General features: G+C 36.5%; 2 protein-coding genes and 1 long non-coding RNA gene across 8 annotated transcripts in view; 2 read left to right on the top strand and 1 right to left on the bottom strand.

The window, feature by feature from the left end:
* LPAR6 (lysophosphatidic acid receptor 6) overlaps positions 1-13,282 on the top strand; it is a 32,510-nt gene extending 19,228 nt beyond the window's left edge. The window contains exons 2-6 of one of the 5 annotated variants that reach the window (XM_058437877.1): positions 260-385; positions 1,583-1,723; positions 7,881-8,132; positions 8,635-8,712; positions 11,342-13,282. In XM_058437877.1, coding sequence (XP_058293860.1) covers positions 12,030-13,064 — 1,035 coding nt within the window. In that variant the 5' untranslated portion in view covers positions 260-385; positions 1,583-1,723; positions 7,881-8,132; positions 8,635-8,712; positions 11,342-12,029 and the 3' untranslated portion in view covers positions 13,065-13,282. Of the gene's footprint in view, positions 1-259; positions 386-1,582; positions 1,724-7,105; positions 7,164-7,534; positions 7,655-7,880; positions 8,133-8,634; positions 8,713-11,341 lie in introns of those variants that run through there. The other 4 variants (XM_032150859.2, XM_058437878.1, XR_009213256.1 and 1 more) reach the window with 4 other exon arrangements.
* Positions 1-26,565, bottom strand: part of RB1 (RB transcriptional corepressor 1) — a 162,489-nt gene that overhangs the window by 50,952 nt on the left and 84,972 nt on the right. For both annotated transcript variants that reach the window (XM_058437876.1, XM_032150858.2), the window contains exon 17: positions 25,791-25,987. In XM_058437876.1, the coding sequence (XP_058293859.1) occupies positions 25,791-25,987 (197 nt within the window). The remainder of the gene's footprint in view (positions 1-25,790; positions 25,988-26,565) is intronic.
* LOC131383309 (uncharacterized) lies at positions 15,715-17,614 on the top strand. The gene is made up of 2 exons (XR_009213260.1): positions 15,715-15,792; positions 17,373-17,614. It is a non-coding gene; the product is annotated as an uncharacterized LOC131383309 (long non-coding RNA).

Below are 26,565 nucleotides of genomic sequence, written 5' to 3'. Positions count from 1 at the left end.
AACTCTTTGAACTTGGGTAGATGACTCACATTCTGGTAAAAAGTAACATAAAGTATTAAGTGTTTACAATAATGAAAGGAAGTTAAATCACTTCCAAATGATACCAATAGACTTATGGTAATACTAGTCTAGAATTTAAAATTTTTTCTCCTTAGGCTAAAAGATCTTTTTATAGAATATAAATATATTCTGTCAACATAAATTACAAATGTTCATTTCTCAAATTGAAAAAGGTTTATTTGTTTCTACACCTAAATAGAAAATTTTATCATAATGAGCATCAAAAGAATCCCAGATGAGAAAACTGCTTTTTTCATAAGTGTAACTTAGAGATGGAAGTCACATTTCACCATGGCAAACATTTGCTGCATGCAAAATGACTAAAGTAAGTTTAGAATAATTCTTTTTAAATTTTAAAATATCAGTGTTCCATACTTTTTTCTTTCTTCTTTTAAGAGACAGTGTCTCATTATGTTGCCCAAGCTGGAGTGCTGTGGCTATTCATAGGTGTCATCATAGAGCAATGAAGCCCCAAACTCCTGTGGCCTTAAGTGATCCTCTTGTTTCAGCCTCTAGAGTAGCTTCGACTACAAGCGTGTACCACTATGCCTGGCTCACACTTTCTTTTGAACTTAAATGAATTTATTTCTGTTTTAAGTCTCACATACTCTCTCATCTGATTTTGGTTTTTTTTTTTTTTTGCATATTCCCTGTTCTCAATGTTATGTACAATTTCAATTATGGCCTTTAAAACTTTTAATGAGAGAATTCTTTAAAGTTTTAATCGATTCCTCTTTGATCAATTTTATAGTAAAAGAACACAGTGCCTTACTGTGGAAAAAAATAGGTCTTTTAAAGAAGAATGCTATTGAAACATAAAGGGAAGCCTTTTACAAAATATTTAATCTTATACACGTTTCTTGTGCAACCTGGTTTCAAAAATCAGAAATCCTTAAACATAAAGAATGTAAGGTGACTCCTTGATCTATCATACCTAAGAGTGAAAAAACCCAACCTGCGGAGGTTGCAGTGAGCCGAGATCGTGCCACTGCACTCCAGCCTGGACAACAGAGCAAGACTCCATCTCAAAAAAAACAAAAACAAAAACCCAACCCAGCAGCTTCAGCAGTGAAAGTATTCAAAGAATCAGAATCAGATGTCATTAAATTTTAAAAACCGATGCATTACATAATGAAATTCACTATATTTCATTCTTTTTATTTATTTACTTATTTATTTGAGAACAAGCCTCTCTCTGTCACTCAGGCTGGAGTAAAATGGTACAATCGTAGCTCAATGCAGCCTCAGTCTCCCAGGCTCAAGTGATCCACTCACCTCAGCCTCCCTAGTAACCAGGACTACAGGTGCACACCACCACACTTGGCTAATTTTTTGAAACAGGGTGTCACTACATTGCCTAGGCTGGTCTTGAAATCCTGGTCTCAAGTGATCCTCTCATCTCAGCCTCCCAAAGCTTTGGGATTATAGGTGTGAACCATAAATCCTGGCCAAGATTCACTATATTTTGAATTGGTTGTATATGTAGGCTATATTCTTTCCTTTTTGTTTTTTTTTTTTTTAGACAAGGTCTTGATCTGTCACCAGGCTGAAGTGCAGTGGTACAATCAAGGCTCACTGCAGTCTCAACCTCCTAGGCTCAAACAATCCTCCCACTTCAGCCTCCCAACCAGCTGGGACCACAGGTTCACGTCACCACACCCAGGTAATTTTTAAATTTTTTATGGAGACAGGGTTTCCCTATGTTGCCAAAGCTGATACACTATATTTCAAATCAGTCTACAAGGTCATTTGCAACAGTCCTAAAAAAAGGCTTGTCTTCACCATTTTTTTAAAGTATTATACTTTAAGTATTGGGATACATGTACAGAACGTGCAGGTTTGTTACATAGGTATACACGTGCCATGGTGGTTTGCTGCACCCATCAACTCGTCATCTACGTTAAGTATTTCTCCTAATGCTATCCCTCCTCTAACCCCTCACCCCGACAGGCCCCGATGTGTGATGTTCCCTTCCCTGTGTCCACGTGTTCTCATTGTTTAGTTCCCACTTACTGAGTGAGAACATGCGGTATTTGGTTTTCTGGTCCTGTGTTAGTTTGCTGAAAATGATGGTTTCCAGCTTCATCCATGTCCCTGCAAAGGACGCAAACTCATCCTTGTTCATGGCTGCATAGTATTCCATGGTATATGTGTGCCACATTTTCTTTATCCTATCATTGATGGGCATTCGGGTGGGTTCCAAGTCTTTGCTATTGTAAATACTGCTGCAATAAGCATATGTGTGCATGTGTCTTTATAGTAGAATGATTTATAATCCTTTGGGTATATACCCAGTAATGGGATTGCTGGGTCAAATGGTATTTCTGGTTCTAGATCCTTGAGGAATCACCACACTGTCTTCCACAATGGTTGAACTAATTTACACTGCCACCAACAGTGTAAAAACATTCCTAATTCTCCACATCCTCTCCAGCATCTGTTGTTTCCTGACTTTTTAATGATTGCCATTCTAACTGCCGTGAGATGGTATCTCATTGTGGTTTTGATTTGCATTGTGGTTTTGATCATCACTGATGATGAGCTTTTGTTCATATGCTTGTTGGCCACATAAATGTCTTCTTTTGAGAAGTGTCGGTTCATATCCTTCACCCACTTTTTGATGGAGTTGTTTGCTTTTTTTCCTGTAAATTTGTTTAAGTTCCTTGTAGATTCTGGACTTTAGCCCTTTGTCAGATGGATAGATCGCAAAAATTTTCTCCCATTCTGTAGGTTGCCTGTTCACTCTGATGATAGTTTCTTCTGCTGTGCAGAAGCTCTTTAGTTTAATTAGATCCCATTTGTCAATTTTGGCCTTTGTTGCCATTGCTTTTGGTGTTTTAGTCATGAAGTCTTTGCCCATGCCTATGTCCTGAATGGTATTGCCTAGGTTTTCTTCTAGGATTTTTATGGCTTTAGGTCTTACATTTAACTCTTTAATCCATCTTGAGTTAATTTTTGTATAAGGTGTAAGAAAGGGGTCCAGTTTCAGTTTTCTGCACATGGCTAGCCAGTTTTCCCAACACCATTTATTAAATAGGGAATCCTTTGCCCAGTGCTTGTTTTTGTCAGGTTTGCCAAAGATGAGATGGTTGTAGATGTGTGGCATTATTTCTGAGGCCTCTCTTCTGTTCCATTGGTCAATATATCTGTTTTGGTATCAATACCATGCCGTTTTGGTTACTGTAGCCTTGTAGTATAGTTTGAAGTCAGGTAGCATGACGCCTCCAGCTTTGTTCTTTTTGCTTAGGATTGTCTTGGCTATATGGGCTTTTTTTGGTTCCATATGAAATTTAAACTAGCTTTTTCTAATTCTATAAAGAAAGTCAATGGTAGCTTGATAGGGATAGCATTGAATCTATAAATTACTTTGAGTGGTATGGCATTTTCACAAGATTGATTCTTCCTATCCATGAGCATGGAATGTTCTTCCATTTGTTTGTGTCCTCTTTATTTCCTTGAGCAGTGAAGTTTGTAGTTCTCCTTGAAGATGTCCTTCACATCCCTTGTATGTTGTACGCCTAGGTATTTTATTCTCTTTGTAGCAATTGTGAATGGGAGTTCACTCATGATTTGGCTCTCTGTTTGTCTACTATTATTGTATAGGAATACTTGTGATTTCTGCACATTAATTTTGTATCCTGAGACTTTGCTGAAGTTGCTTATCAGCTTAAGGAGATTTTGGGCTGAGATAATGGGGTTTTCTAAATAGACAATCATTGTCTCTGCAAACAGAGACAATTTAATTTCCTCTCTTCCTATTTGAATATGCTTTATTTCTTCCTCTTTTCTGATTGCCCTGAACAGAACTTCCAATAATATGTTGAATAGGAGTGGTGAGAGAGGGCATCCTTGTCTTGTGCCAGTTTTCAAGGAGAATGCTTCCAGCTTTTGCTGATTCAGTATGATATTGGCTGTGGGTCTGCCATAAATAGCTCTTATTATTTTGAGATATGTTCCATCAATATGAAGTTTATTGAGAGTTTTTAGCATGAAGGGTGTTGAATTTCATTGATTGCCTTTTCTGCATCTATTAAGATAATCATGTGGTTTTCTTTCATTGGTTCTGTTTATGTGATGGATTACATTTATTTATTTGCGTATGTTGAACCAGCCTTGCATCCCAGGGATGAAGCCGACTTGTCTGTGGTGGATAAGCTTTTTGATGTGCTGCTGGATTCGGTTTGCCAGTATTTTATTGAGGGTTTTCACATCGATATTCATCAAGGATATTGGCAAAAATTTTCTTTTTTTGTTGTGTCTCTGCCAGGTTATGGTATCAGGATGATGCTTGGCTTATAAAATGAATTAAGGAGGACTCTCTTTTTTTCTATTGTTTGGAATAGTTTCAGAAGGAATGGTACCAGCTCCTCTTTGTACCTCTGGCAGAATTTGGCTGTGAATCCATCTGCTCCTGGGATTTTTTTGGTTGGTAGGCTATTAATTACTGCCTCAATTTCAGCACTTGTTATTGGTCTATTCAGGGATTCAACTTCTTCCTGGTTTACTCTTGGGAGGGTGTATGTGTCCAGGAATTTATCCATTTCTTCTAGATTTTCTAGATTATTTACATAGAGATGTTTATAGTATTCTGATGGTAGTTTGTATTTCTGTGGGATCAGTGGTGATATCCCCTTTAGCATTTTTTTATTGTGTCTATTTGATTCTTCTCTCTTTTCTTCTTTATTAGCCTGGCTTGTGGTCTATCTATTTTGTTAATCTTTTCAAAAAAACCAGCTCCTGGATTCATTGATTTTTTGAAAGGTTTTTCGTGTTTCTATCTCCTTCAGTTCTGCTCTGACCTTAGTTATTTCTTATCTTCTGCTAGCTTTTGAATTAGTTTGCTCTTGCTTCTCTAGTTCTTTTAATTGTGATGTTAGGGTGTCAATTTTACATCTTTTCTGCTTTCTCCTGTGGGCATTTAGTGCTATAAACTCCCCTCTAAACATTGCTTTAGCTGTGTCCCAGAGATTTGGGTATGTCGTGTCTTGGTTCTCATTGGTTTCAAATAACTTCTTTGTTTTTGCCTTAATTTCATTATTTTCCCAGTATTCATTCAGGAACAGATTGTTCAGTTTCCATGCAGTTGTGCGGTTTTGAGTGAGTTTCTTAATCCTGAGTTCTAATTTGATTGCACTGAGGTATCAGAGACTGTGTTATGATTTCCATTGTTTTGCATTTGTTGAGGAGTGTTTTACTTCCAATCATGTGGTTAGTTTTAGAATGTGATGTGGTGCTAAGAAGAATGTCTATTCTGTTGATTTGGGGTGGAGAGTTCTGTAGATGTCTATTCGGTCTGCTTGGTCCAGAGCTGAGTTCAAGTCCTGAATATCCTTGTTAATTTTCTGTCTCATTGATCTGTCAAATATTGACAGTGGGGTGTTAAAGTCTCCCACTATAATTGTGTGGGAGTCTAAGTCTCTTTGTAGGTCTCTAAGGACTTGCTTTATGAATCTGGGTGCTCCTATATTGGGTGCATACATACTTAGGGTAGTTAGCTCTTCTTGTTGCATTGATCCCTTTACCATTATGTAATGCCCTTCTTGTCTTTTTTGATCTTCGTTGGTTTAAAGTCTGTTTTATCAGAGACTAGGATTGCAACCCTTGCTTTTATTTATTTATTTATTTATTTTGCTTTCCATTTGCTTGGTAAATCTTCCTCCATTCCTTTATTTTCAGCATGTGTCTTTGCACGTGAGATGAGTCTCCTGAATACAGCACACCGATGGGTCTTGACTCTTTATCCAATTTGCCAGTCTGTGTCTTTTAATTGTGGCACTTAGCCCATTTACTTTTAAGGTTAATATTGTTATATGTGAATCTGATCCTGTCATTATGATGCTAGCCAGTTAGTTTGCCCATTAGCTTCTTCATAGTGCCGATGGTCTTTACAATTTGGTATGTTTTTGCAGTGGCTGGGACCAATTTTTCCTTTCCACATTTAGTGCTTCCTTCAGGAGCTCTTGTAATGCAGGCCTAGTGGTGACAAAATCTCTCAGCATTTGCTTGTCTGTAAAGGATTTTATTTCTCCTTCACTTATGAAGCTTAGCTTGGCTGGATACAAAATTCTGGCTTGAAAAATCCTTTCTTTAAGAAAGTTGAATATTGGCCCCCACTCTTTTCTGGCCTGTAGGGTTTCTGCAGAGAGATCCACTATTAGTGGATGGGCTTCCCTTTGTAGGTAACCCGACCTTTCTTTCTGGCTGCTCTTAATATTTTTTCCTTCATTTCAACCTTGGTGAATCTGACGATTATGTGTCTTGGGGTTGCTCTTCTCGAGGAGTATCTTTGCGGTGTTCTCTGTATTTCCTGAATTTGAATGTTGGCCTGTCTTGCTAGGTTGGGGAAGTTCTCCTGGATAATATCCTGAAGAGTGTTTTCCAACTTGGTTTTATTCTCCCTGTCACTTTCAGGTACATCAATCAAACATAGGTTTGGTCTTTTCACATAGTCCCCTATTTCTTGGAGGCTTTGTTCATTTCTTTTCATTCTTTTTTCTCTAATCTTGTCTTCACACTTTATTTCATTAAGTTGATCTTCAATCTCTGATATCCTTTCTTCCGCTTTGGCTGTTGATACTTGTGTATGCTTCACGAAGTTCTTGTGCTGTGTTTTTCAGCTCCACAGGGTCATTTATGTTCTTCTCTAAACTAGTTATTTTAGGTAGCAATTCCTCTAACCTTTTTTCAAGGTTTTTAGCTTCCTTGCATTGGGTTAGAACATGGTCCTTTGGCTTGGAGGAGTTTGTTATTACCCACCTTCTGAAGCCTACTTCTGTCAATTCATCAAACTCATTCTCTGTCCAGTTTTGTTCCCTTGCTGGCGAGGAGTTGTGATTCTTTGGAAGAGAAAAGGCATTCTGGTTTTTGGAATTGTCAGCCTTTTTGCGCTGGTTTTTCCTCATCTTCATGGATTTATCTACCTTTGGTCTTCAGTGTTGGTGACCTTCAAGTGGGGTTTCTGTGTGGACGTCCTTTTTGTTGATATTGATGCTATTCATTTCTGTTTGTTAGTTTTCCTTTTAATAGTCAGGCCCCTCTGCTGCAGGTCTGCTGGAATTTGCTGGAGGTCCACTCCAGACCCTGTTTGCCTGGATATCACCAGCAGAGGTTGCAGAACAACAAAGATTGCTGCCTGTTCCTTCCTCTGGATGCTTTGTCCCAGAGGGGCACCCACCAGATGGCAGCTGGAGCTCTCCTGTATGAGCTGTCTGTCGATTCCTGCTGGGAGGTGTTTCCCAGTCAGGAGGCATGGGGGTCAGAGACCCACTTGAGGAGGCAGTCTGGCCCTTAGCAGAGCTTGAGCACTGTCCTGGGAGATCTGCTGCTCTCTTCAGAGCCAGCAGGCAAGAACGTTTAAGTCTGCTGAAGCTGCACCAATAGCCACCCCATAGCACCCTTCCCCCAGGTGCTCTGTCCCAGGGAGATGGCGGTTTTATCTATAAGCCCCTGACTGGGGCTGCTGCCTTTTTTTCAGAGATGCCCTGCCCAGAGAGGAGGACTCTAGAGAGGCAGTCGGGCTACAGTGGCTTTGGTGAGCTGCAGTGGGCTCCACCCAGTTCAAACTTCCTGGCGACTTTGCTTACACTGTGAGGGGAAAAGCACCTACTCAAGCCTCAGTAATGGCAGATGCCCCTCCTCCCACCAAGCTCCAGCATCCCAGGTGACTTCAGACTCCTGTGCTGGCAGTGAGAGTTTCAAGCCAGTGGATCTTAGCTTGCTGGGCTCTGTGGGGGTGGGATCCACTGAGCTAGACCACTTGGCTCCCTGGCTTCAGCCCCCTTTCCAGGGGAGTTAACAGTTCTCTCTCGCTGGTGTTTCAGGTGCCACTAGAGTATGAAAAAGAAAACATCCTGCAGCTAGCTCTGTGTCTGCCCAAATGGCTGCCCAGTTTTGTGCTTGAAACCCAGGGCCTGGGTGGTGTAGGCACCCGAGGGAATTGCCTGGTCTGAGGGTTGTGAAGATCACAGAAAAGGCATAGAGTCTGGGCCGGAATGCACCGTTCATCATGGCACATTCCCTCATGGCTTCCCTTGGCTAGGGGAGGAAGTTCGCTGGCCCCTTGCGCTTCCCAGGTAAGGCGATGCCCCACCCTGCTTTGGCTTGCCTTCCATGGGCTGTACCCCGTGTCTAACCAGTCTCAGTGAGATGAGCTGGGTACCTCAGTTGGAAATAGAGAAATCACCCACCTTCTGCATTGATTTTGCTGGGAGCTGCAGACTCCAGCTGTTCCTGTGTTCACCATTTTAACATCTATCTGGCTCTGTTTAATTTTCTCTCCCCCCAAAAAATCCATATAAGAAATAAGTTGATTCTCAGAGGTAAGTTCCAGAAGTGTAGAGATCTCACATTAAAATAACAGTTTGCCTGAGTTTATCAAATACAAAAGTATCTATTAAATATAATTGATTATATGGATTCATTACCTCCCTTTGCAAGTAGTTACTCTGTATTTTTCCAATTATAACCTAAGAATTTTTCAAAGTTTCTAAATTCCCCTTTGCTTCCTTAATTAGAAGCCAAATTTAATATCTGGAAAAAATGCAGTATTCAATTATCTTCTTCCTGTTGAAACAGTCCCTCTGCTACCGCTCTTCCTCAGTAGAAACAACTTGCAACAAAATTCAAGTTTATGATTCACTCATCAGCAAACATGTGAGAATCATCTACAAAGAACCAAGAATTGTGTTAAGAATTATACAAATATTTACTATGATACTGATAATAATGAAAAGCCTAATTCAACAAATAGTGATCTATCCATTTTTAAGCCCCAGTAACTCAAACATTAAAAAACTATAGATGAACAGGTTGGGCACAGTGGCTCACACATGGAATCCCAGCACTTGGGGAGACAGAAGCAAGTGGATGACTTGAGGTCAGGAGTTCAAGACCAGCCTGGCCACATGGTGAAACCCTATCTCTACTAAAAATACAAAAATTGGCTGGGTGTGGTGGCGGGTGCCCATAATCCCAGCTACTCGGGAGGCTGAGGTGGGAAAATCGCTGGAACCTGGGAGGCAGAGGTTGCAGTAAGGCAAGATCGCACCAGTGCACTCCAGCCTGGGCGACAGAGTGAGAAAAAAAAAAAAAGAAAGAAAGAAAAAGAAAAAGAAAAACTATAGATGAATGATTTAAGTGAATAACAAGTCAAGTGAGTAATGACAATATGTAGAATATTCCAAGTAGAATTAATACATTTTAATTCTTTGAATGAGAAAATGCCATATTCAAAATGAAAGTAAAAGTAGGATGAGATCAGCATATATAACTGCATATATTTCATTAATTAAAGATGACTAAAGAGGAGACTATCAATTTGAAAGATTACTAAGATTTTGTTTTTTTAAAACATACTGAACCAAATAAAAAAAAAAAACAGTAAGACATAACTACTAACAGAAAATTTTTTCCAATGAGAATACAAGCTTATTAACCACTCCTTTTTTCATTAATGCTCACTCAGCTTCTACCAGCCTTCTAATAAGAACACACACATACCTTTTTTCTATACCAAATGTGATATAAAGATATTCAGCCCTTCAAAATTTTAAGTACTGGTTATAAATAATGTTCATCTTTTTTTGTCATTTGATAATAGATGAATTTTCTAGTCCAGACAGTAGAAATAGATTATAGTTCATCAACAAATGACAAAAATTGCTGAGTGTGAAAGAATGGTGCAAAACAACACAAAACATGTTACTGTAATAAGTTATTTTTAAGCTAGCTAAGTAATTTATGAGAAAAAAATAAAATTGTTCTTAAATTACTTAATACCAAAGAGGAAGAGTTTCAGCTTAAACTAGACCAAATTAAAAAAAAATAATAACAGTAAGGCATAACTAGATCTAGCCTTTTCTGAAAAAAAATATTTAAAATAAGAAAAACATGTGCTATAGAGGTTGTGATATCCTCAATCTTTGAGGAAATAACACCTACATTTAAGTACCCTCACCTTACACACACTTTCTTCTGATTTTGGAGTCTTTAAAATATAAGTATACTTTTTTTTTTTTTTTTTTTGAGATAGTCTCGCTGTCACCCAGGCTGGAGTGCAGTGGCTTGATCTCGGTTCACTGCAACATCTGCCTCCAGGGTTCAAGCAATTCTCCTGCCTCAGCCTCCTGAGTAGCTGGGACTACAGGCACGCACTATTGCCCTAGGCTAATTTTGTATTTTGGGTAGAGATGGGGTTTCTCCATGTTGGCCAAGCTGCTCTTGAACTCCTGATCTCAGGTGATCCACCTGCCTCGGCCTTCCAAAGTGCTGGGATTACTGGCGTGAGCCACTGCGCCTGGCCCAAAATATGAGTATACTTTAAATATAAATATATAAACCATTCATAGAAACTTTTAGATGAAGACAAAATCTGAAATATATTTCAATATATAGTTAATGTCATATTAATGGGTTAAGGGAAGAGCTGGGAGGAAGAAGGAAGATAAGACTATGAACATAAAATTTTGCCAAGTAGTAGGATTTTTATTCTCTAAACCTTATTTCAATCAATTTAAGGTTAAAAAAATTTTGTTTAAAAAGATGCAACTTCATTTTGTGCTTAGAAAGCAAGATTAACACCACACCAAAGATAAACATTCTTGAGTTTGTTCTTTGGAGAAATGAGTAATTTAAAAATTTAAACAGCTCTAAAATATTAATTCAGCTTCATAGGAAAGAGGAAAGAATGTTAGAAAATTGCTTATCGAAAACTAATGAGACCCAGGATAAGAGCTACTCATAATGATAACAATTAAATACTGAGGATTTTTCAGAAACCAAGAGTCAAATGCTTTGTATACCTTAAAGGTTAAAGGCCTCTGTTTCATAGTCATTAAACAGTTCTTTGAAATGCTATGTTAAGATTTCAATTTATAAATACACGCCCATATACATTTCAATTTATAATGTATAAATTTCAATTTATAAATACACACCCATATACATTTTCTTTTCTAAACTGTCACATCCCAAACACGAAAAGAATCGAATAAGAGAACAGGCTTAATAGTGATTTTTTTTCTTTCAATTATTACTACTGAAACAAATCAAAACAACTCTGAGAGGTTGCCAGCACCCCAGAAGGCATTTCCACATAAAAAGAGTTAATGAGCAGACCAGCCAGTGACCATTTGCAAGCCTCCTAGGTATATTCCCAGCAGACACATTATCAGATTTAAGGAAGTGCAAACAAACTGGGCTGAAAGTTTCTTTGTCCAAACCCAGCCTCTTCTTCCTGTGATGTCATATTACAAATCTAGGAAGCCTTTCTTTTTCACTTCAGAGAAAGCGACCTCAAGATACAGCTGGCAACTGAGGAAAAGGCCTCAATTCAGCAAGAGCTAACAAGCTTGGGAATTTATTTCGGAATCTTTAAAAGACTCTTCTGCTTACCCACCATCTGGGATCCACTGCAGGAAAACAAAAAAGGAAAACTTCATTTAAAAGAAGCAAGAAGTAAAATGGGACAAATTGGGAATGTTTAAGTCTCTGAAACTCTGCACTGAAAAGAAAATACGATTGATAACTTAAGCTTAACATTCTGAGGCATGAAGAAACATTAACCTTGGAGTATTCATCTTGACTACTGAAATACAAGTTTAGAAGACAAGTGGTTTCCTTCTGGTCACAGATCACAGCTTTTCTTTAAATTTATGATTCTATGGGTTGGCCTCGTTGACTGTATTTTTTAAAGGTTGCTCATCAGTTAACTGAGCCTTGGAATTCATGGATTTTCTAAAGACTAACAAATGAAAATATTTTCCTGTTGAAGAACCCAGCGGAAATTTTACAGCAACAAATTTCATGTTTCTTTTGGATATTTCTGAGAAAAAGGAAATATTTATAAAACCATCCAAAGATCCAGATAATTTGCAAATAAATTGGAGGTTATAGAGGTTATAATCTGGATACCAAAGGAGACTGCAGCTGATGAAAGTGCTTCCAAACTGAAAATTGGACGTGCCTTTACGATGGTAAGCGTTAACAGCTCCCACTGCTTCTATAATGACTCCTTTAAGTACACTTTGTATGGGTGCATGTTCAGCATGGTGTTTGTGCTTGGGTTAATATCCAATTGTGTTGCCATATACATTTTCATCTGCGTCCTCAAAGTCCGAAATGAAACTACAACTTACATGATTAACTTGGCAATGTCAGACTTGCTTTTTGTTTTTACTTTACCCTTCAGGATTTTTTACTTCACAACACGGAATTGGCCATTTGGAGATTTACTTTGTAAGATTTCTGTGATGCTGTTTTATACCAACATGTACGGAAGCATTCTGTTCTTAACCTGTATTAGTGTAGATCGATTTCTGGCAATTGTCTACCCATTTAAGTCAAAGACTCTAAGAACCAAAAGAAATGCAAAGATTGTTTGCATTGGCGTGTGGTTAACTGTGATCGGAGGAAGTGCACCCGCCGTTTTTGTTCAGTCTACCCACTCTCAGGGTAACAATGCCTCAGAAGCCTGCTTTGAAAATTTTCCAGAAGCCACATGGAAAACATATCTCTCAAGGATTGTAATTTTCATCGAAATAGTGGGATTTTTTATTCCTCTAATTTTAAATGTAACTTGTTCTAGTATGGTGCTAAAAACTTTAAATAAACCTGTTACATTAAGTAGAAGCAAAATAAACAAAACTAAGGTTTTAAAAATGATTTTTGTACATTTGATCATATTCTGTTTCTGTTTTGTTCCTTACAATATCAATCTTATTTTATATTCTCTTGTGAGAACACAAACATTTGTTAATTGCTCAGTAGTGGCAGCAGTAAGGACAATGTACCCAATCACTCTCTGTATTGCTGTTTCAAACTGTTGTTTTGACCCTATAGTTTACTACTTTACATCGGACACAATTCAGAATTCAATAAAAATGAAAAACTGGTCTGTCAGGAGAAGTGACTTCAGATTCTCTGAAGTTCATGGTGCAGAGAATTTTATTCAGCATAACCTACAGACTTTAAAAAGTAAGATATTTGACAATGAATCTGCTGCCTGAAATAAAACCATTAGGACTCACTGGGACAGAACTTTCAAGTTCCTTCAACTGTGAAAAGTGTCTTTTTGGACAAACTATTTTTCCACCTCCAAAAGAAATTAACACATGGACATTTTAAAGTCTTTAGTGTAAAGAAAATTTGTATTCAATGTGTTAAGCATTAACATGTATTTTATTTGTGTATCCACTCCATCTGATTTTTCTGAGCCATTTTGATTTGTTCCTTCATTAAAAAAACTCTTAAAGTTATTTAGTGTCTAAAAGTGACTGATTTAAATTATGTGGTGACAATCTGTAATGTCTTTGAATTCCTTTTTATATTAAATGATTTAATTTACTAAATTATTTTATACTAATTTATATGTTTAAATATGTAATATTTTATTCAACATACCATTTTTATTTTGAATTAAAACTACTAATCATATTTCTTAAACTATGATTAACAAATGAGAAAGAAGAGTAATTTGAAATAAATGTTTTGGGAATATTTTAAAAAATATATATATATATAAAACTAAAAATGTAGTCTTCTGTAGAAATGATGACATATTAACATTGCTGGAAGATCTTGAGCAGTAACACACTGATAACATTTTGGGAGTTTGGTCTGTGTAGGCAATTTGTAGAAAGCAGATGCTATCTATATGGTATGCTTTGAAGTTACTATTTTGATTTTCTATATATAACGCACCCAATTTCAAAATGATATATGCCACAAAAATTGAGAGGGAGAAAACAAATAAAATGTCATTTTGCTAAGTTTTTACTTAGCAAAAAAATAAAATACTACCAGAGGTACATTTTAAAGGTGCACTTACATCACAGTCAAGAACTTATGTTTTAAGTATGTTAGGTCAGAGAAACACCAGAGATAGTGAAATATAGTACTTGGCATTTAGAAAGTAATATACAGTCACGTGTTGCTTATGATGCTTGCTTAGGTAATTATGTCGTGCAAACATCATAGTGTGTACTTACACAACCCTAGAAGGTATACACTATTACACACCTAGGCTTATATAGTACACCCTATTACTTCTAGGCTACAAACCTATACAGCATGCTACTGTAAAGAATACTGTAGGCACCTGTAAAATAATGGTACTTGTGTATCTAAATATATCTCAACATAGAAAAGGTACAGTAAAAATATAGTATGATAATCTTATGAGACCACCATCGTTTATGCAGTCATTGACCAAAATGCTGTTATGTGATGCATGACTGCAAATATTTTCTTTTCCTTCACTCTTCTGGCCATTTTAGGCCAAATATTGGACAGTTCAAAACATTATTTCAAGTAGGCAAGATGTTATTGTACATCAAAATGATTAAGGACACAGTTCCTTACATTATAAAGTAACAAAACTACAAGGCCAAATAACTAAACAAAACTATATTTTCATTTCACTAAACATAAAATGGGTCTGGCTCTGAGGTATACTTTAGAAAAAAAGTACCAAGTACACTAAAACTTTATTATCCAACATATTCCTTTTTTAAAAAAATTCAGGACGGGCGCGGTGGCTCACACCTGTAATCCTAGCACTTTGGGTGGCCGAAGCAGGTGGATCATAAGGTCAAGAGATCAAGACACTCCTGGCCAACATGGTGAAACTCCGTCTCTAATAAAAATACAAAAATTAGCTGGGTGTGGTAGCACACGCCTGTAGTCCCAGCTACTCAGGAGGCTGAGGCAGGAGAATCGCTTGAACCCAGGAGTCAGAGGTTGCAGTGAGCCAAGATCTCACCACTGCACTCCAGCCGGGTGACAGAGCAAGACTCCATCTCAAAAAAAAAAAAAAAAAAATCAAGCAGTTCTCCAAAGTTAACTAAAGAAGAATGCCTTCTATTTAAGAAAAAGAACATGTAATTAAATTCAGCATACCTCCTATCTGATTTCTACTGTCTTTATCTTTCAAGTCCTCCATACAACTTGGACAAAAAACTCGTTTAAGACATAAATTTGATTTTTGCTGTTCTGTGGGTTTGAGCTGTAATGATTTCAGAAAAACCACAATCATTTGCTAGACAGGTAAACAAAGAAAAAACAAAAAGACTGTCAACCTAGAATTCAATACCCAGCAAAAGACCTTTTAAAAATAAAAGTAAAATGTTTTTTTCCAGACATAAAAGCTGGAAGAATTCATCACTAGTAGACATGCACACAAGATATGTTTTTTTTGGCTGGGTGCGGGGGTTCACACCTGTAATCCCAGCACTTTGGGAGGCCGAGGCAGGCAAATCACGAGGTCAGGAGTTTGAGACCAGCCTGATCAACATGGTGAAACCCTGTCTCTACTAAAAATATAAAAATTAGCCAGGCATGGTGGCGTGTGCCTGTAATCCCAGCTACTCAGGAGGCTGAGGCAGGAGAATAGCTTGAACCCGGGAGGTGGAGGTTGCAGTGAGCCAAGATTGCGCCACTGCACTCCAGCCTGGGTGACAGAGAGAGACTCCATCTCAAAAAGAAAAAAAAAATAGAAATGCCTTTTGTTTGTTTTATAAGAATAAAGACAGAGTTTTGCTTTGTTGCCTAGGCTTGTTTTGAACTCCTGGCTTCAAGAGAGCCTCCCGCCTCAGCCCCGCTAAGTGTTGGGATTACAGGTATCAGCCACTGTCCCTGGCCAAGAAATGTCAAAAAAAAAAAAAAAAAAAAGTTTTACAGTCAGAAGGAAAACAAAAGGAATCTGGATCTACACAAGGAGGGAAGAGTACTGGAAAGGTAAATATGTAATCAAATAAAAATATCTTTTTTCTATTGTTTTGAACTCTCTTTAAGAGATAATTAGTTTAAAACAAAAGTTATCAATGTATTGTAGAGCTTATAACTTCCGTTGAAGCAAAATGTATGACAACAACAGCCCAAAGGTTGGAAAAGGGAAAATGGAAATATACTATTCTAAGATTCTTATACTATATGTGAAGTAATGTAATACTATTTAAAGACTATGAAAGATTAAAGATGCATATATAAATCAAAAAACACCAATTACAAAATAAAGAAGTATAGACAGTAAGCCTACAAAGAAGATAAAACAGAGTTTTAAAAATTCAATCCAAAAGAAGGCCGAAAAAGAGGAAAGGGAGGAAAAGGAGATGAGAAAAATAGAAAATGAATAATAAGATGGAGAATTTAAACACAACCATATCAATAGTCACATTAAATTTAAATCTAAACATCTCAATTAAAAGGCAGATATTGTCAGACGAGATTTAAGAAAGCAACACCCAACTATATGCTGCCTATAAGAAAATCACTTCTTTAAGAATAAAGACACATATAAGTTAAATAAAGAATGGGGAAAATATCCCATGTTAATATTAATGAAAAGAAAGCTGGAATGGCTTTACTAATATCAGGCACAAGTAATTTTCAGAGCAAACAATATTACCAGGGATAAAGAGAGGGTCATTTTATAATGATTAAAGGGGTAAATTCATCAAAGGACATTACAAATCTAATGCTTTATGCACCTAAATTCTATATGTTAGACATTGGATTAGGTATTGAGAGAGAGATCCGTTTTTTTTTTAAGTGAGCCAGGAGTTTTGCTTTCAGGACCTCTCTAGCCCTCTGCCCCATTTAGTCCCACTTGTCTCCTGGTTACTCCCCTCAAGCATTGAAGATGTTAGTCTTTAGTTCAGTCACATTCCTCCTCGCTACATGTCCTGGACTCTTGCTCACTGTACTTTTTGGTTCCTTGACCAGGATCCTCATGCACTCCCAAGATCTGTTCTTAGAATACAGTAAACTACTCAGAAATGTTCTGTCTCCAGAAATTCTAAGGTGAAACAACTCTTTGACTACAACCTCCTACTCTTTCACTCTCATTATTACTCCCACTACACCTATTAAAGTTCATTAAGTTCAACTTCATTATTTAATGAATGAATTATTTAATGAAATGTCCTGTTACTTTTTGCTTGTTTGTTTGTTTTGGGGTTGTTTGTTTGTTTTGTTTGTTTTTGAGGCAGGGTCTCCTTCTACCACACAGGCTGGAGTGCTGTGGTGCAATCACAGCTCACTGCAGCCTTAACATCCCAGGCTCAGGCAATTCTCCCAGTTCAGCCTCCCAAGTACCACAGGTGTGTGCCACCACACCTGGCTAATTTTAAAAATTATTTGTAGAGACAGGGTCTCCCTATGTTGCCAAGGCTGGTTTTGAACTCGGGCTCAAGCAATCCTCTCACTTTGGCTTCCCAAAATGCTGAGATTACAGGTGTGAGACACTGCACCCTGCCAAATATCTTGTTTCTTAAAACCTCTACTTTCACTGTGAATCTCCTATCTTCTCTCTGCAGGTGAAAACTCCAAAGCTTAACATTCTAACCACTCTAGGGAGGGAGGATGGGAGGAAGAGAGCTGAGTGTGCACCAAGGAGCGGTAAGATGCCAGACTTGTGAGTGAAGAAGCATCTTGGAAATGGACCCTATAGCTCCAGACACCTGCTGACACATAGTCAGAGACAAACCACCCAGTCAAGTTCTCCCCAAATTCCTGACCCAAAAAATCATAAGCAAAATAAAATATTTGTTTAAAGCCACTAATTTGTTATCTGGCAATAGAGAATACTTCTAATGGCTCTTTTCCATCAATATTTAAACACTACCTTTCTCATTTAAAAAAATATGTATATATTCCCTCCACTTCACATACATCAAGCTGTATCTTTACTTCTGTTATATCTTTATTTCTCTTCACAGGCAAAACTTTTGGTAAAAGCCATCTATTATGACGGTGTCCACTTTATCTCTCATTCAGATCTCATCCTATCCCCACCTCTTCATTTAACAGTTCTTGTTGACTGTCACCAGTGACTTCATTGTTGCTAAAACTTTTCAGCTCTTATCTGAAAAGTCTGAGTGAGCAAGCACTCACTCAGACTTTGTAATGCTCTCTCTCTCCTTTTCCTTTTTTTCAATTTTTATTTTATTTTATTTATTTATTTATTTTGAGACAGAGTCTCGCTCTGTCACTGAGGCTGGAGTGCAGCGGCACAATCTTGGCTCACTCAACCTCCGCCTCCCGGGTGCAAGCGATTCTCATGCCTCAGCCTCCCAAGTGGCTGGAATTACAGGCATTCACCATCACACCCAGCTGATTTTTGTATTTTTAGTAGAGACAGGGTTTTGTTATGTTGGTCAGGCTAGTCTCGAACTCCTGGCCTCAAGTGATCCACCTGCCTCAGCCTCCCAAAGTGCTGGGATTACAGGCGGGAGCCATTGCACCTGGTCGGTCTCTCTATGATACCACTTCTCCTGATTTTCCTCTTATCTTCCTGGCTGTTCTATTTCAATCTCTTTTGTAGGCACAGGCTTCTCTTTTCTGTCCATCCTTTAAATGCTAGAGCTCCTCAGAATTCTATCTTTAGCCTCCTTCTCTTCTCATACTATATTCTTCCCTCAAGTGATCTTATCCCTTCTCCAAACTTCAGTTACTCAGCAAAGCATAAGGATTAATAGCTTTGGAGCCAGAAAGACCTGGGTTCAAATCATAGATTTTGCCATTTAGCTTGTGTGGTCTACGGCAATTTATTAAACTTTTCTAAGCATTCATTTCCTGACCTAGGGTAAACTACCTCATGGATTATTATGAAAATTAAATGTAAGAAGTGCTCACCAAAGTGCCTGGCACAAGATAAACTGTCAAAAAAGGGTGGCATTTTTTATTACACATGTGTGGCAGCTCTTAGATCCATAATCTCAGCCTAGATTTCTTTCCTAAGTTCCAGACACACATATCCAACTGCTACTTGACACCTCTATTGAAATGACCTATAATTACTTAAAACTCAATCAAATGAAATTCATCTTCCCAAGCAAACCTCATTCAATCCTAGGTATCTTATTTTAATGAATGACACCACTATCCACTTAAGTTATACAAGCCAGAAACCTGCATGTCATCATAAGTTGACTCCTCTCTGTCCTTTACCCTTATGTAATTAACTGCTACATTTTATAATACAATGTCAGATATTGTTTTAAGTACTTTACATGAATTTAACATGAGATATGCACATATAGTAAAACAAAGTTTATAAATGACTAGTAAGTATATAGATAATAAACAATTTAAGACTAAATGAGGGAAGAATGACTATAGACTAGGATGATCAGGAAAGGCAAAATGGACCTTAAAATCTGGTCAAGAAGAAGGCAGAGGAAAGCATTTCAAGACTCAGGGATAGGCAAAAACAAACATGGCTGTGTGAGTGAAAGACAAGTCTGAGTGGGGAAGAGAATATAGGCAAGGGTTCTCAAACTTTTTGGACTCAAAACCCTTTTATATTCTTAAAATTACTAAGGACCCCAAAAGCTTTTGTTTGTGTGGGTTAAATCTATTAATATTTACTTTGTTAGTAATTAAAACTTAATTTAGTTAAAATTTAATTAAAACTGAGAAATTAAAAAAATTACATCCTATACAATTCACCCATTTAATGTGTACAATTCAATAGTTTTTAGTATATTCACAGAGATGATAAAAGTGTTATAAAATTGACTATAATAGTGAGTCAATTTTACAACATTTTCATTATCTCAAAAAGAAACACCATATTGTCTAGCCATCATCCTCGAAACACCTAGTCCTCCCCACCAGCTTTAGGCAACCAATAATCTACTTCCTATCTCTACTGAATTGTCTCTTGTGAACATTTTATATAAATGAATTTATACAATATGTAGTTTTCTGTGACTGGCTTTTTTCAACACCATGTTTTCAAGGTGGTTATATATTCTTCCATTAGGAAGCATAAAGTAGCTAATAGCTTTTTTATATTAAAGGATGTTGAGGGCTCAAAAAAACTTGAGAAAATTTAAAAATATTTATCTTAATAAACCCATTATGTTAACATAAATAATTTTTAATTAAAAATAACCATATTCTACAAAACAAAAAAGATAGAACAATAGCACTGTTTTATGATCTTCTGAATGTGTTTACTATCTGGCATAATAGAAAAGAGCTGAATTTTCCTATCTGCTTCTACATTTACTTTGTTGCAATATGCTGTTTAGGTTGAAGTATACAAAGAAAAATCTGGCCTCATACGGAAAGAGGAGGAGTACTTTAATACCCTTTTCAGATAATTATGGTTATTGTTTTCTGACACTACGCCAAAACTCAACAAGTCATAGTTTCTTAAAGATTAGTTGCAGGGTGGAACTGGAAACAATCTTATTGAACCGAAATAAATTTTTCGTATTTTAAGACCTTAAAATCCATTGGTTTATCTTGAACTTTTAATGAATCTCTTACCCATGAATGATTTTATAACGATGTATTTGGTCATTTGGAAATACTGTTTCACTGAATTATGTACCTCTTATAAATGTTTACAAATCTCTGTATACAATATTTTAAAAATCACATTCATTGATATCACCACCAATTTCATCAGAAAAGTATTTTATATATTAGGACTCTGTCAAGCTTTCAGTGGTGGATACAAGTTTCTAAAATTCTAATTTTTACTTGAAAACACAAAATTTATCATTGGCAACCTTTACTGTCAGTTGTTTTCTTTGAAGTGACAGGCTCACTTTGTTCACTTTCAAGAATCTACTACATACCCAAGCATGAATAAACACAATTGCTCATCAGTCTTACAAGTAGCACATGTGTTTTACGAAAAGCGTGACGGGTTCAGTTCACAATTCAACCAATAAAATAAGTATTTTTCCTCAAGACAACTATCATACTTTGGTATGCAACTCTCTACATACTTCAATTTCATCACATTGAATATTAAAAAGACATACTCAAGAGTGGAGATTAAAAAAATATATATCATACAGGTCTGTAGCCTAGAAGCAACAGGCTATTTCTACCCTGATGTGTAGTAGGCTATACCACCTAGGTTTGTGTAAAGCACATTCTATGATGTTCACACAATGACAAAATTGCCTAAATGAAGTATTTCCTAGCATGTATCCCCATTATTTAGCAATGCCTAACCAAAGTTAACTTAAATCTCCCATTCTAGTTTTTTTGTTTTTATTTTTTATTTTTTTGAGACAGAGTCTTGCTGTGTTGCCTCAGCCTCCCAAGTACCTAGGACCAGAGGAACATGCCACCATGCCACCACACCTAGCTTTTTTTTTTTTTTTTTTTTTTTAGAGATGGGGTCTTGCTTTGTTGCCCAGGCTGGTCTTGAACTTCTGGGCTCAAATGATCCTCCCACCTCAGCCTCCCAAAATGCTGGGGTTACAGGTGTGCACCACACACCTGGCCTAAAGCTCCTATTCTATAAACCTGCATTTGGTTTCTTTGACCTTCTTTCTATGCTGGATAATTTTAGAATTGTATCCTGAACATCATAAATGTTAAATTGTAAAGATCTTAAATTCTGTTATTTTTCTAAAATGAGAATGGTTTTGTTGTAAGAAGCAATTATCTTTGCTTAACTTGAACTGTTCTGTTTATTGGGCAGCAACTCCAGTCTCAGTTCAGATCTTTTGCCCTTCATTTGGCTGCTCTGAGTCTGTGACACACAGGAATTATTCAGGTTTCAGACAGAATCTGGGTACCCTTTCTTGGCTCTTTCCCTTGCAGGATTCTTCCACTCTCTTCAGTGGCCAAGGTTTCCCCAGCTTCAATTTTCCAGTTTCCCTGGTGAAGAGACCCATAGTTTTCCCACTGACATCCCTGCCCTACCTTACTGTCCTTCCCTATACCTACTGCACTTAGCCCTAGACTAAAAGCCTTCTCCTCAGGCTCCCAGCTCCCCTCTTCTCTTTCTCAGCTAGAGTCTGTTCTTCCTGTTCAGTAATTTCAGTCAGTTACTTTTTGTATTCCAAATAGGTAGTATAGTGATCTTTTTTGCAGAAAGTCATATGGTAGGGTCTTCTTCCAACATTACCAGATGAATATGTCCTCCACAGGAGGTTTTTACCTGAGGAATTAGCATGATGAGATTTACATTATGAGCAGATTTCTCTGGCTGCTGTGAGAAAAATGGTCTCAAGGTAGCAAATGAGAGATCAATAGGAAGAGTCCAGAATAGTCCAGGAAAGACAGACCATATAGGGAATAAAGCATCTGACATACATTGATTTATAAACATTTATTGAAAAAATATGATAAATCATGAAAATACTGAAACTAAGGCATCCAAATTTCATTTCATCACCTGCTGGCATTATAAACCTCTTAACAGATTTAATATGGCCAAACTCTTGGAAGTCATTTCATCTAACCCTTAGGTATGATGCATTCTAAAGCACCTGTAATCCCCCAAATTTTCAGAGAATGAGATTTCACTAGGTTTCTCAACAGACTTTTCCAGCATCTTACACTCATATATTGCCTGTTAATCTCTCTGGGATGAAAAGAAACAGAAGTGGGCTTTTTCCTTCTTGATTTATTTTTTCTCAAGGCTGTCAAGCAAAAATGCTGAACCCAGTTCCCCACACAACCATTAAAAATAAGATGATGTTCTTTCTTTCATTAAATTATTGGCAGGAGAGAAGTAAGCAGCACCTCATTTGAAATTTCCCTCAGTCAACAACTCTGTGTGAATATGTTCCTATCAATCTACAGTTTTAACAAGAATTTTTTATTATGACACAGAATCGAAAGACTATGAAAGCTTGCTCTGGGTCTTTATCTGGGTGTTATTTACACGGATGTGTTCAATTTGTGACAAATTCACCAAACTGTCACTTGAGATATATACTTTTCTCAATATGTGTCATATTTCAAATTTAAAAAAAAGTCTGTGAAAACGCAAATGTATCTATGCCATATCCCTTCTCTATAATGTCAATTATTCTCACAGGAAAAATACACAGTATCCTGTTTGTGTGGCATAACATCTTCACAAAGTCATCCACTACCACTCAAGGTTTTTATGATTAAAAATGTAATATAAGACTCAAACACTAAAAATATATGACTAAATAAAAGTCTCTATAGTTTCATCTGCCAGAGATACTACATTTAATATTTAAATTCAGAGGCTTATGACTTCTGCATCTCCTATTGTAAATCAATCATACTCTTTTTCAAACTTTGGGCTTGTCACTTTTTCTCCAAAAATTCTCAAAAATAAAGGAATATTGTTTAGAAGCCCTAAATAACTGAGCTAAACAGGCTTGAGTACAAGCAATTTTTAAACAGTAAATTTCTATTACTTCCTCCACAATTTTCCAAGCCTTTATCTTTTTTGTATCTTCACAATATCTCTCTCAATTCAAGGCATATGGTGTATGTTCAATAAATATGTGTTGATAGAAATAAAATTAATTCTCTAAAAGAAATAACAATAGTCACTTTCAGATGATACAGGAATATCTCAATATCAATTTCTGGGAGGAGAGGACACATAAGCCTTTAAAAAGTACTCTATGTGCTTATTTTATTTACTTATCTATTTATTTATTTTTACTTTCACTTAATTCCCCAGATTCAGAAAGCTTTCTTCTAAGTACTCCTTTTCAAGTGTAAATTCATTCCATAAGTAGTTATGAAATTCAATAATAGGAGTGTAACATTCTTCTATCAATTTCCCATGTTTCTCTCCTCTATTCACTCTGTCTATATGGCAATACAAGAAAACACTAAGAAATAAATTATCACTTAGTCATTAAAAATTCAAAACATAAGGAAATTAAAACGGTTACATGTGCAAATTAGGATTATGGCATTCCTAAAGTCTTAATTTTTTAATTACCATTTCTATATACTGATACAAATTAAAAGATATATACTTAACATGCAACACAGTTTCAAAAGAAACCATTAATCTACAAATCTGATGATTCACAAAGTATTATCCAACTATGTAGATTTGAAGACCATAACCTAAAGTTGCCACTTTTATTAAAACAAAAGCCTTATCAATAGTTATAATGCTATAAAGAGAATCCTAGACAATATAATTTGTGCCCCTATATTGATCAAACCAATACCTATAATTGAATAATAGTATAGATTTTTATACTTTAATAATGGGAAAAAATGAATCCTACTATATTTAACAAGAAAAAAATGCACTTTTTAATAATCTAAATAGCATATCTCACAATTTAAGAGCAGACATTTACATTTTCAAATATATAACAACTGTTCTTTAAATAAATTATCTAAATACTTTAAAGAATCCGGTTTTGGTTTAGAACAGGGCCCTCAGAAGTAATACCACACATCTACAACCATCTGATCTTCGACAAACCTGACAAAAACAAGAAATGGAGAAAGGATTCCCTATTTAATAAATGGTGCTGGGAAAACTGCCTAGCCATATGTAGAAAGCTGAAACTGGATCCCTTCCTTACACCTTATACAAAAATTAATTCAAGATGGATTAAAGACTTAAATGTTAGACCTAAAACCGTAAAAACCCTAGAAGAAAACCTAGGCAATACCATTCAGGACATAGGCATGGGCAAAGACTTCATGACTAAAACACCAAAAGCAATTGCAACAAAAGCCAAAATTGACAAATGGGATCTAATTAAACTAAAGAGCTTCTGCACAGCAAAAGAAATTACCATCAGAGTGAACAGGCAACTTACAGAATGGGAGAAAATTTTTACAATCTACCCATCTGACAAAGGGCTAATATCCGGAATCTACAAAGAACTCAAACAAATTTACAAGAAAAAATCAAACAACCCCATCAAAAAGTGGGTGAAGGATATGAACAGACACTTCTCAAAAGAAGACATTTATGTGGCCAACAGACACATGAAAAAATGCTCATCATCACTGGCCATCAGAGAAATGCAAATCAAAACCACAATGAGATACCATTTCACACCAGTTAGAATGGCCATCATTAAAAAGTCAGGAAACAACAGATGCTGGAGAGGATGTGAAGAAATAGGAACACTTTTACACTGTTGGTGGGACTTTAAACTAGTTCAACCATTGTGGAAGAGAGTGTGGGGATTCCTCAAGGATCTAGAACCAGAAATACCATTTGACCCAGCCATCTCATTACTGGGTATATACCCAAAGGATTATAAATCATGCTGCTATAAGGACACATGCACATGTATGTTTATTGTGGCACTATTCACAATAGCAAAGACTTGGAAGCAACCCAAATGTCCAACAATGATAGACTGGATTAAGAAAATGTGGCACATATATACCATGGAATACTATGCAGCCATAAAAAAGGATGAGTTCATGTCCTTTGTAGGGACATGGACATAGCTGGAAACCGTCATTCTGAGCAAACTATTGCCAAGACAGAAAACCAAACACTGCATGTTCTCACTCATAGGTGGGAATTGAACAATGAGAGCACTTGGACACAGGGTGGGGAACATCACACACCGAGGCCTGTCACGGGGTAGGGAGAGGAGGGAGGGATAGCATTAGGAGATATATCTAATGTAAATGACGAGTTAATGGGTGCAGCACACCAACATGGCACATGTATACATATGTAACAAAACTGCACGTTGTGTACATGTACCCTAGAACTTAAAGTATTAAAAAAAAATTCTGTTTTGTTTTAAAGTGCCATGTTTTAAGAAAAGCTATTCTTAAATAAATCACTGTGCTGTATTAGATGGTTTAGGGTGCTCAAATAAAGCTCCATTCTAATATTCCACTTGATTCTTGGGCTACAGACTGAAATAACATTATTCATTAAATTTCCTATTTGTTCTTGAGGTAGATGTTAAGAAATACCTCTCACTAACGATAATTTGTTAGCCATATGCACATGAATGAATTTCTTCAATTATTTAGCTACTTACTGAGAGCCATGCAAGGGATTCCATGATTCGATGTTCACATCGTTCTAAATGTTTTATCATTTCTCTTGTCAAGTTGCCTTCTGCTTTGATAAAACTTTCAATCACTTTGTAAAAATCAAAGGCTTTTAAATTAAGCACATTCAGAATCCATGGGAAAGACAAATCTGTTCCAGAATCAAGATTCTGAGATGTACTTCCTAAAAATGGAAAAAAAAAAAAGTAACTATTTATGAAATATTAACCCTTGAGCTAGGTATTTTTTTGGAAGGTTTTATCAGACAAAGAAAACAGCAGAAAGGTTAAACAATTTTTATTTAGAGCAGAATTTTTTATTTTAAAGTCTACGGACTCATAGGAAATAGCCTTCCAATTTTGAGTGTATGCACATCTGTGTTTTTCCTAGAGAAAGGACTTAGAGATTATCTCAAATTTTCAAAGATTTAAATACCCTAAACTTAAATCAGGAACAGATTTAGTATCTTATCAGCCATTCATTAGCATATCTATTTTAATTCTCATTAATCCTTGGTAAGAGGATAGACAGATTCTTCCAGATTCTGCTAATTTCATTAGTTACAAAATGGTATCTCTTTAAAATACACATTTCTTGGTTATAAATGAGGATTCAGTTTTCCTTATTTGTTTACTAATAAGGAAACTAAAAGTTCCTCTTTTTCTGTGTTTTGCATCCTTATACAAATGTTCCTTTTGTTTCTGCAAGCGAAACTTTCTTTTAACATTTGCAACATAATTTGCAAAGTGATATACATTTATA

Source organism: Hylobates moloch, unplaced genomic scaffold (assembly GCF_009828535.3).
Source record: "Hylobates moloch isolate HMO894 unplaced genomic scaffold, HMol_V3 SCAFFOLD_4, whole genome shotgun sequence".
Lineage (NCBI taxonomy): Eukaryota > Metazoa > Chordata > Mammalia > Primates > Hylobatidae > Hylobates > Hylobates moloch.
The sequence above is the reverse complement of the archived record's forward strand: the minus strand, read 5'-3'. Positions and strand labels throughout refer to the sequence as shown.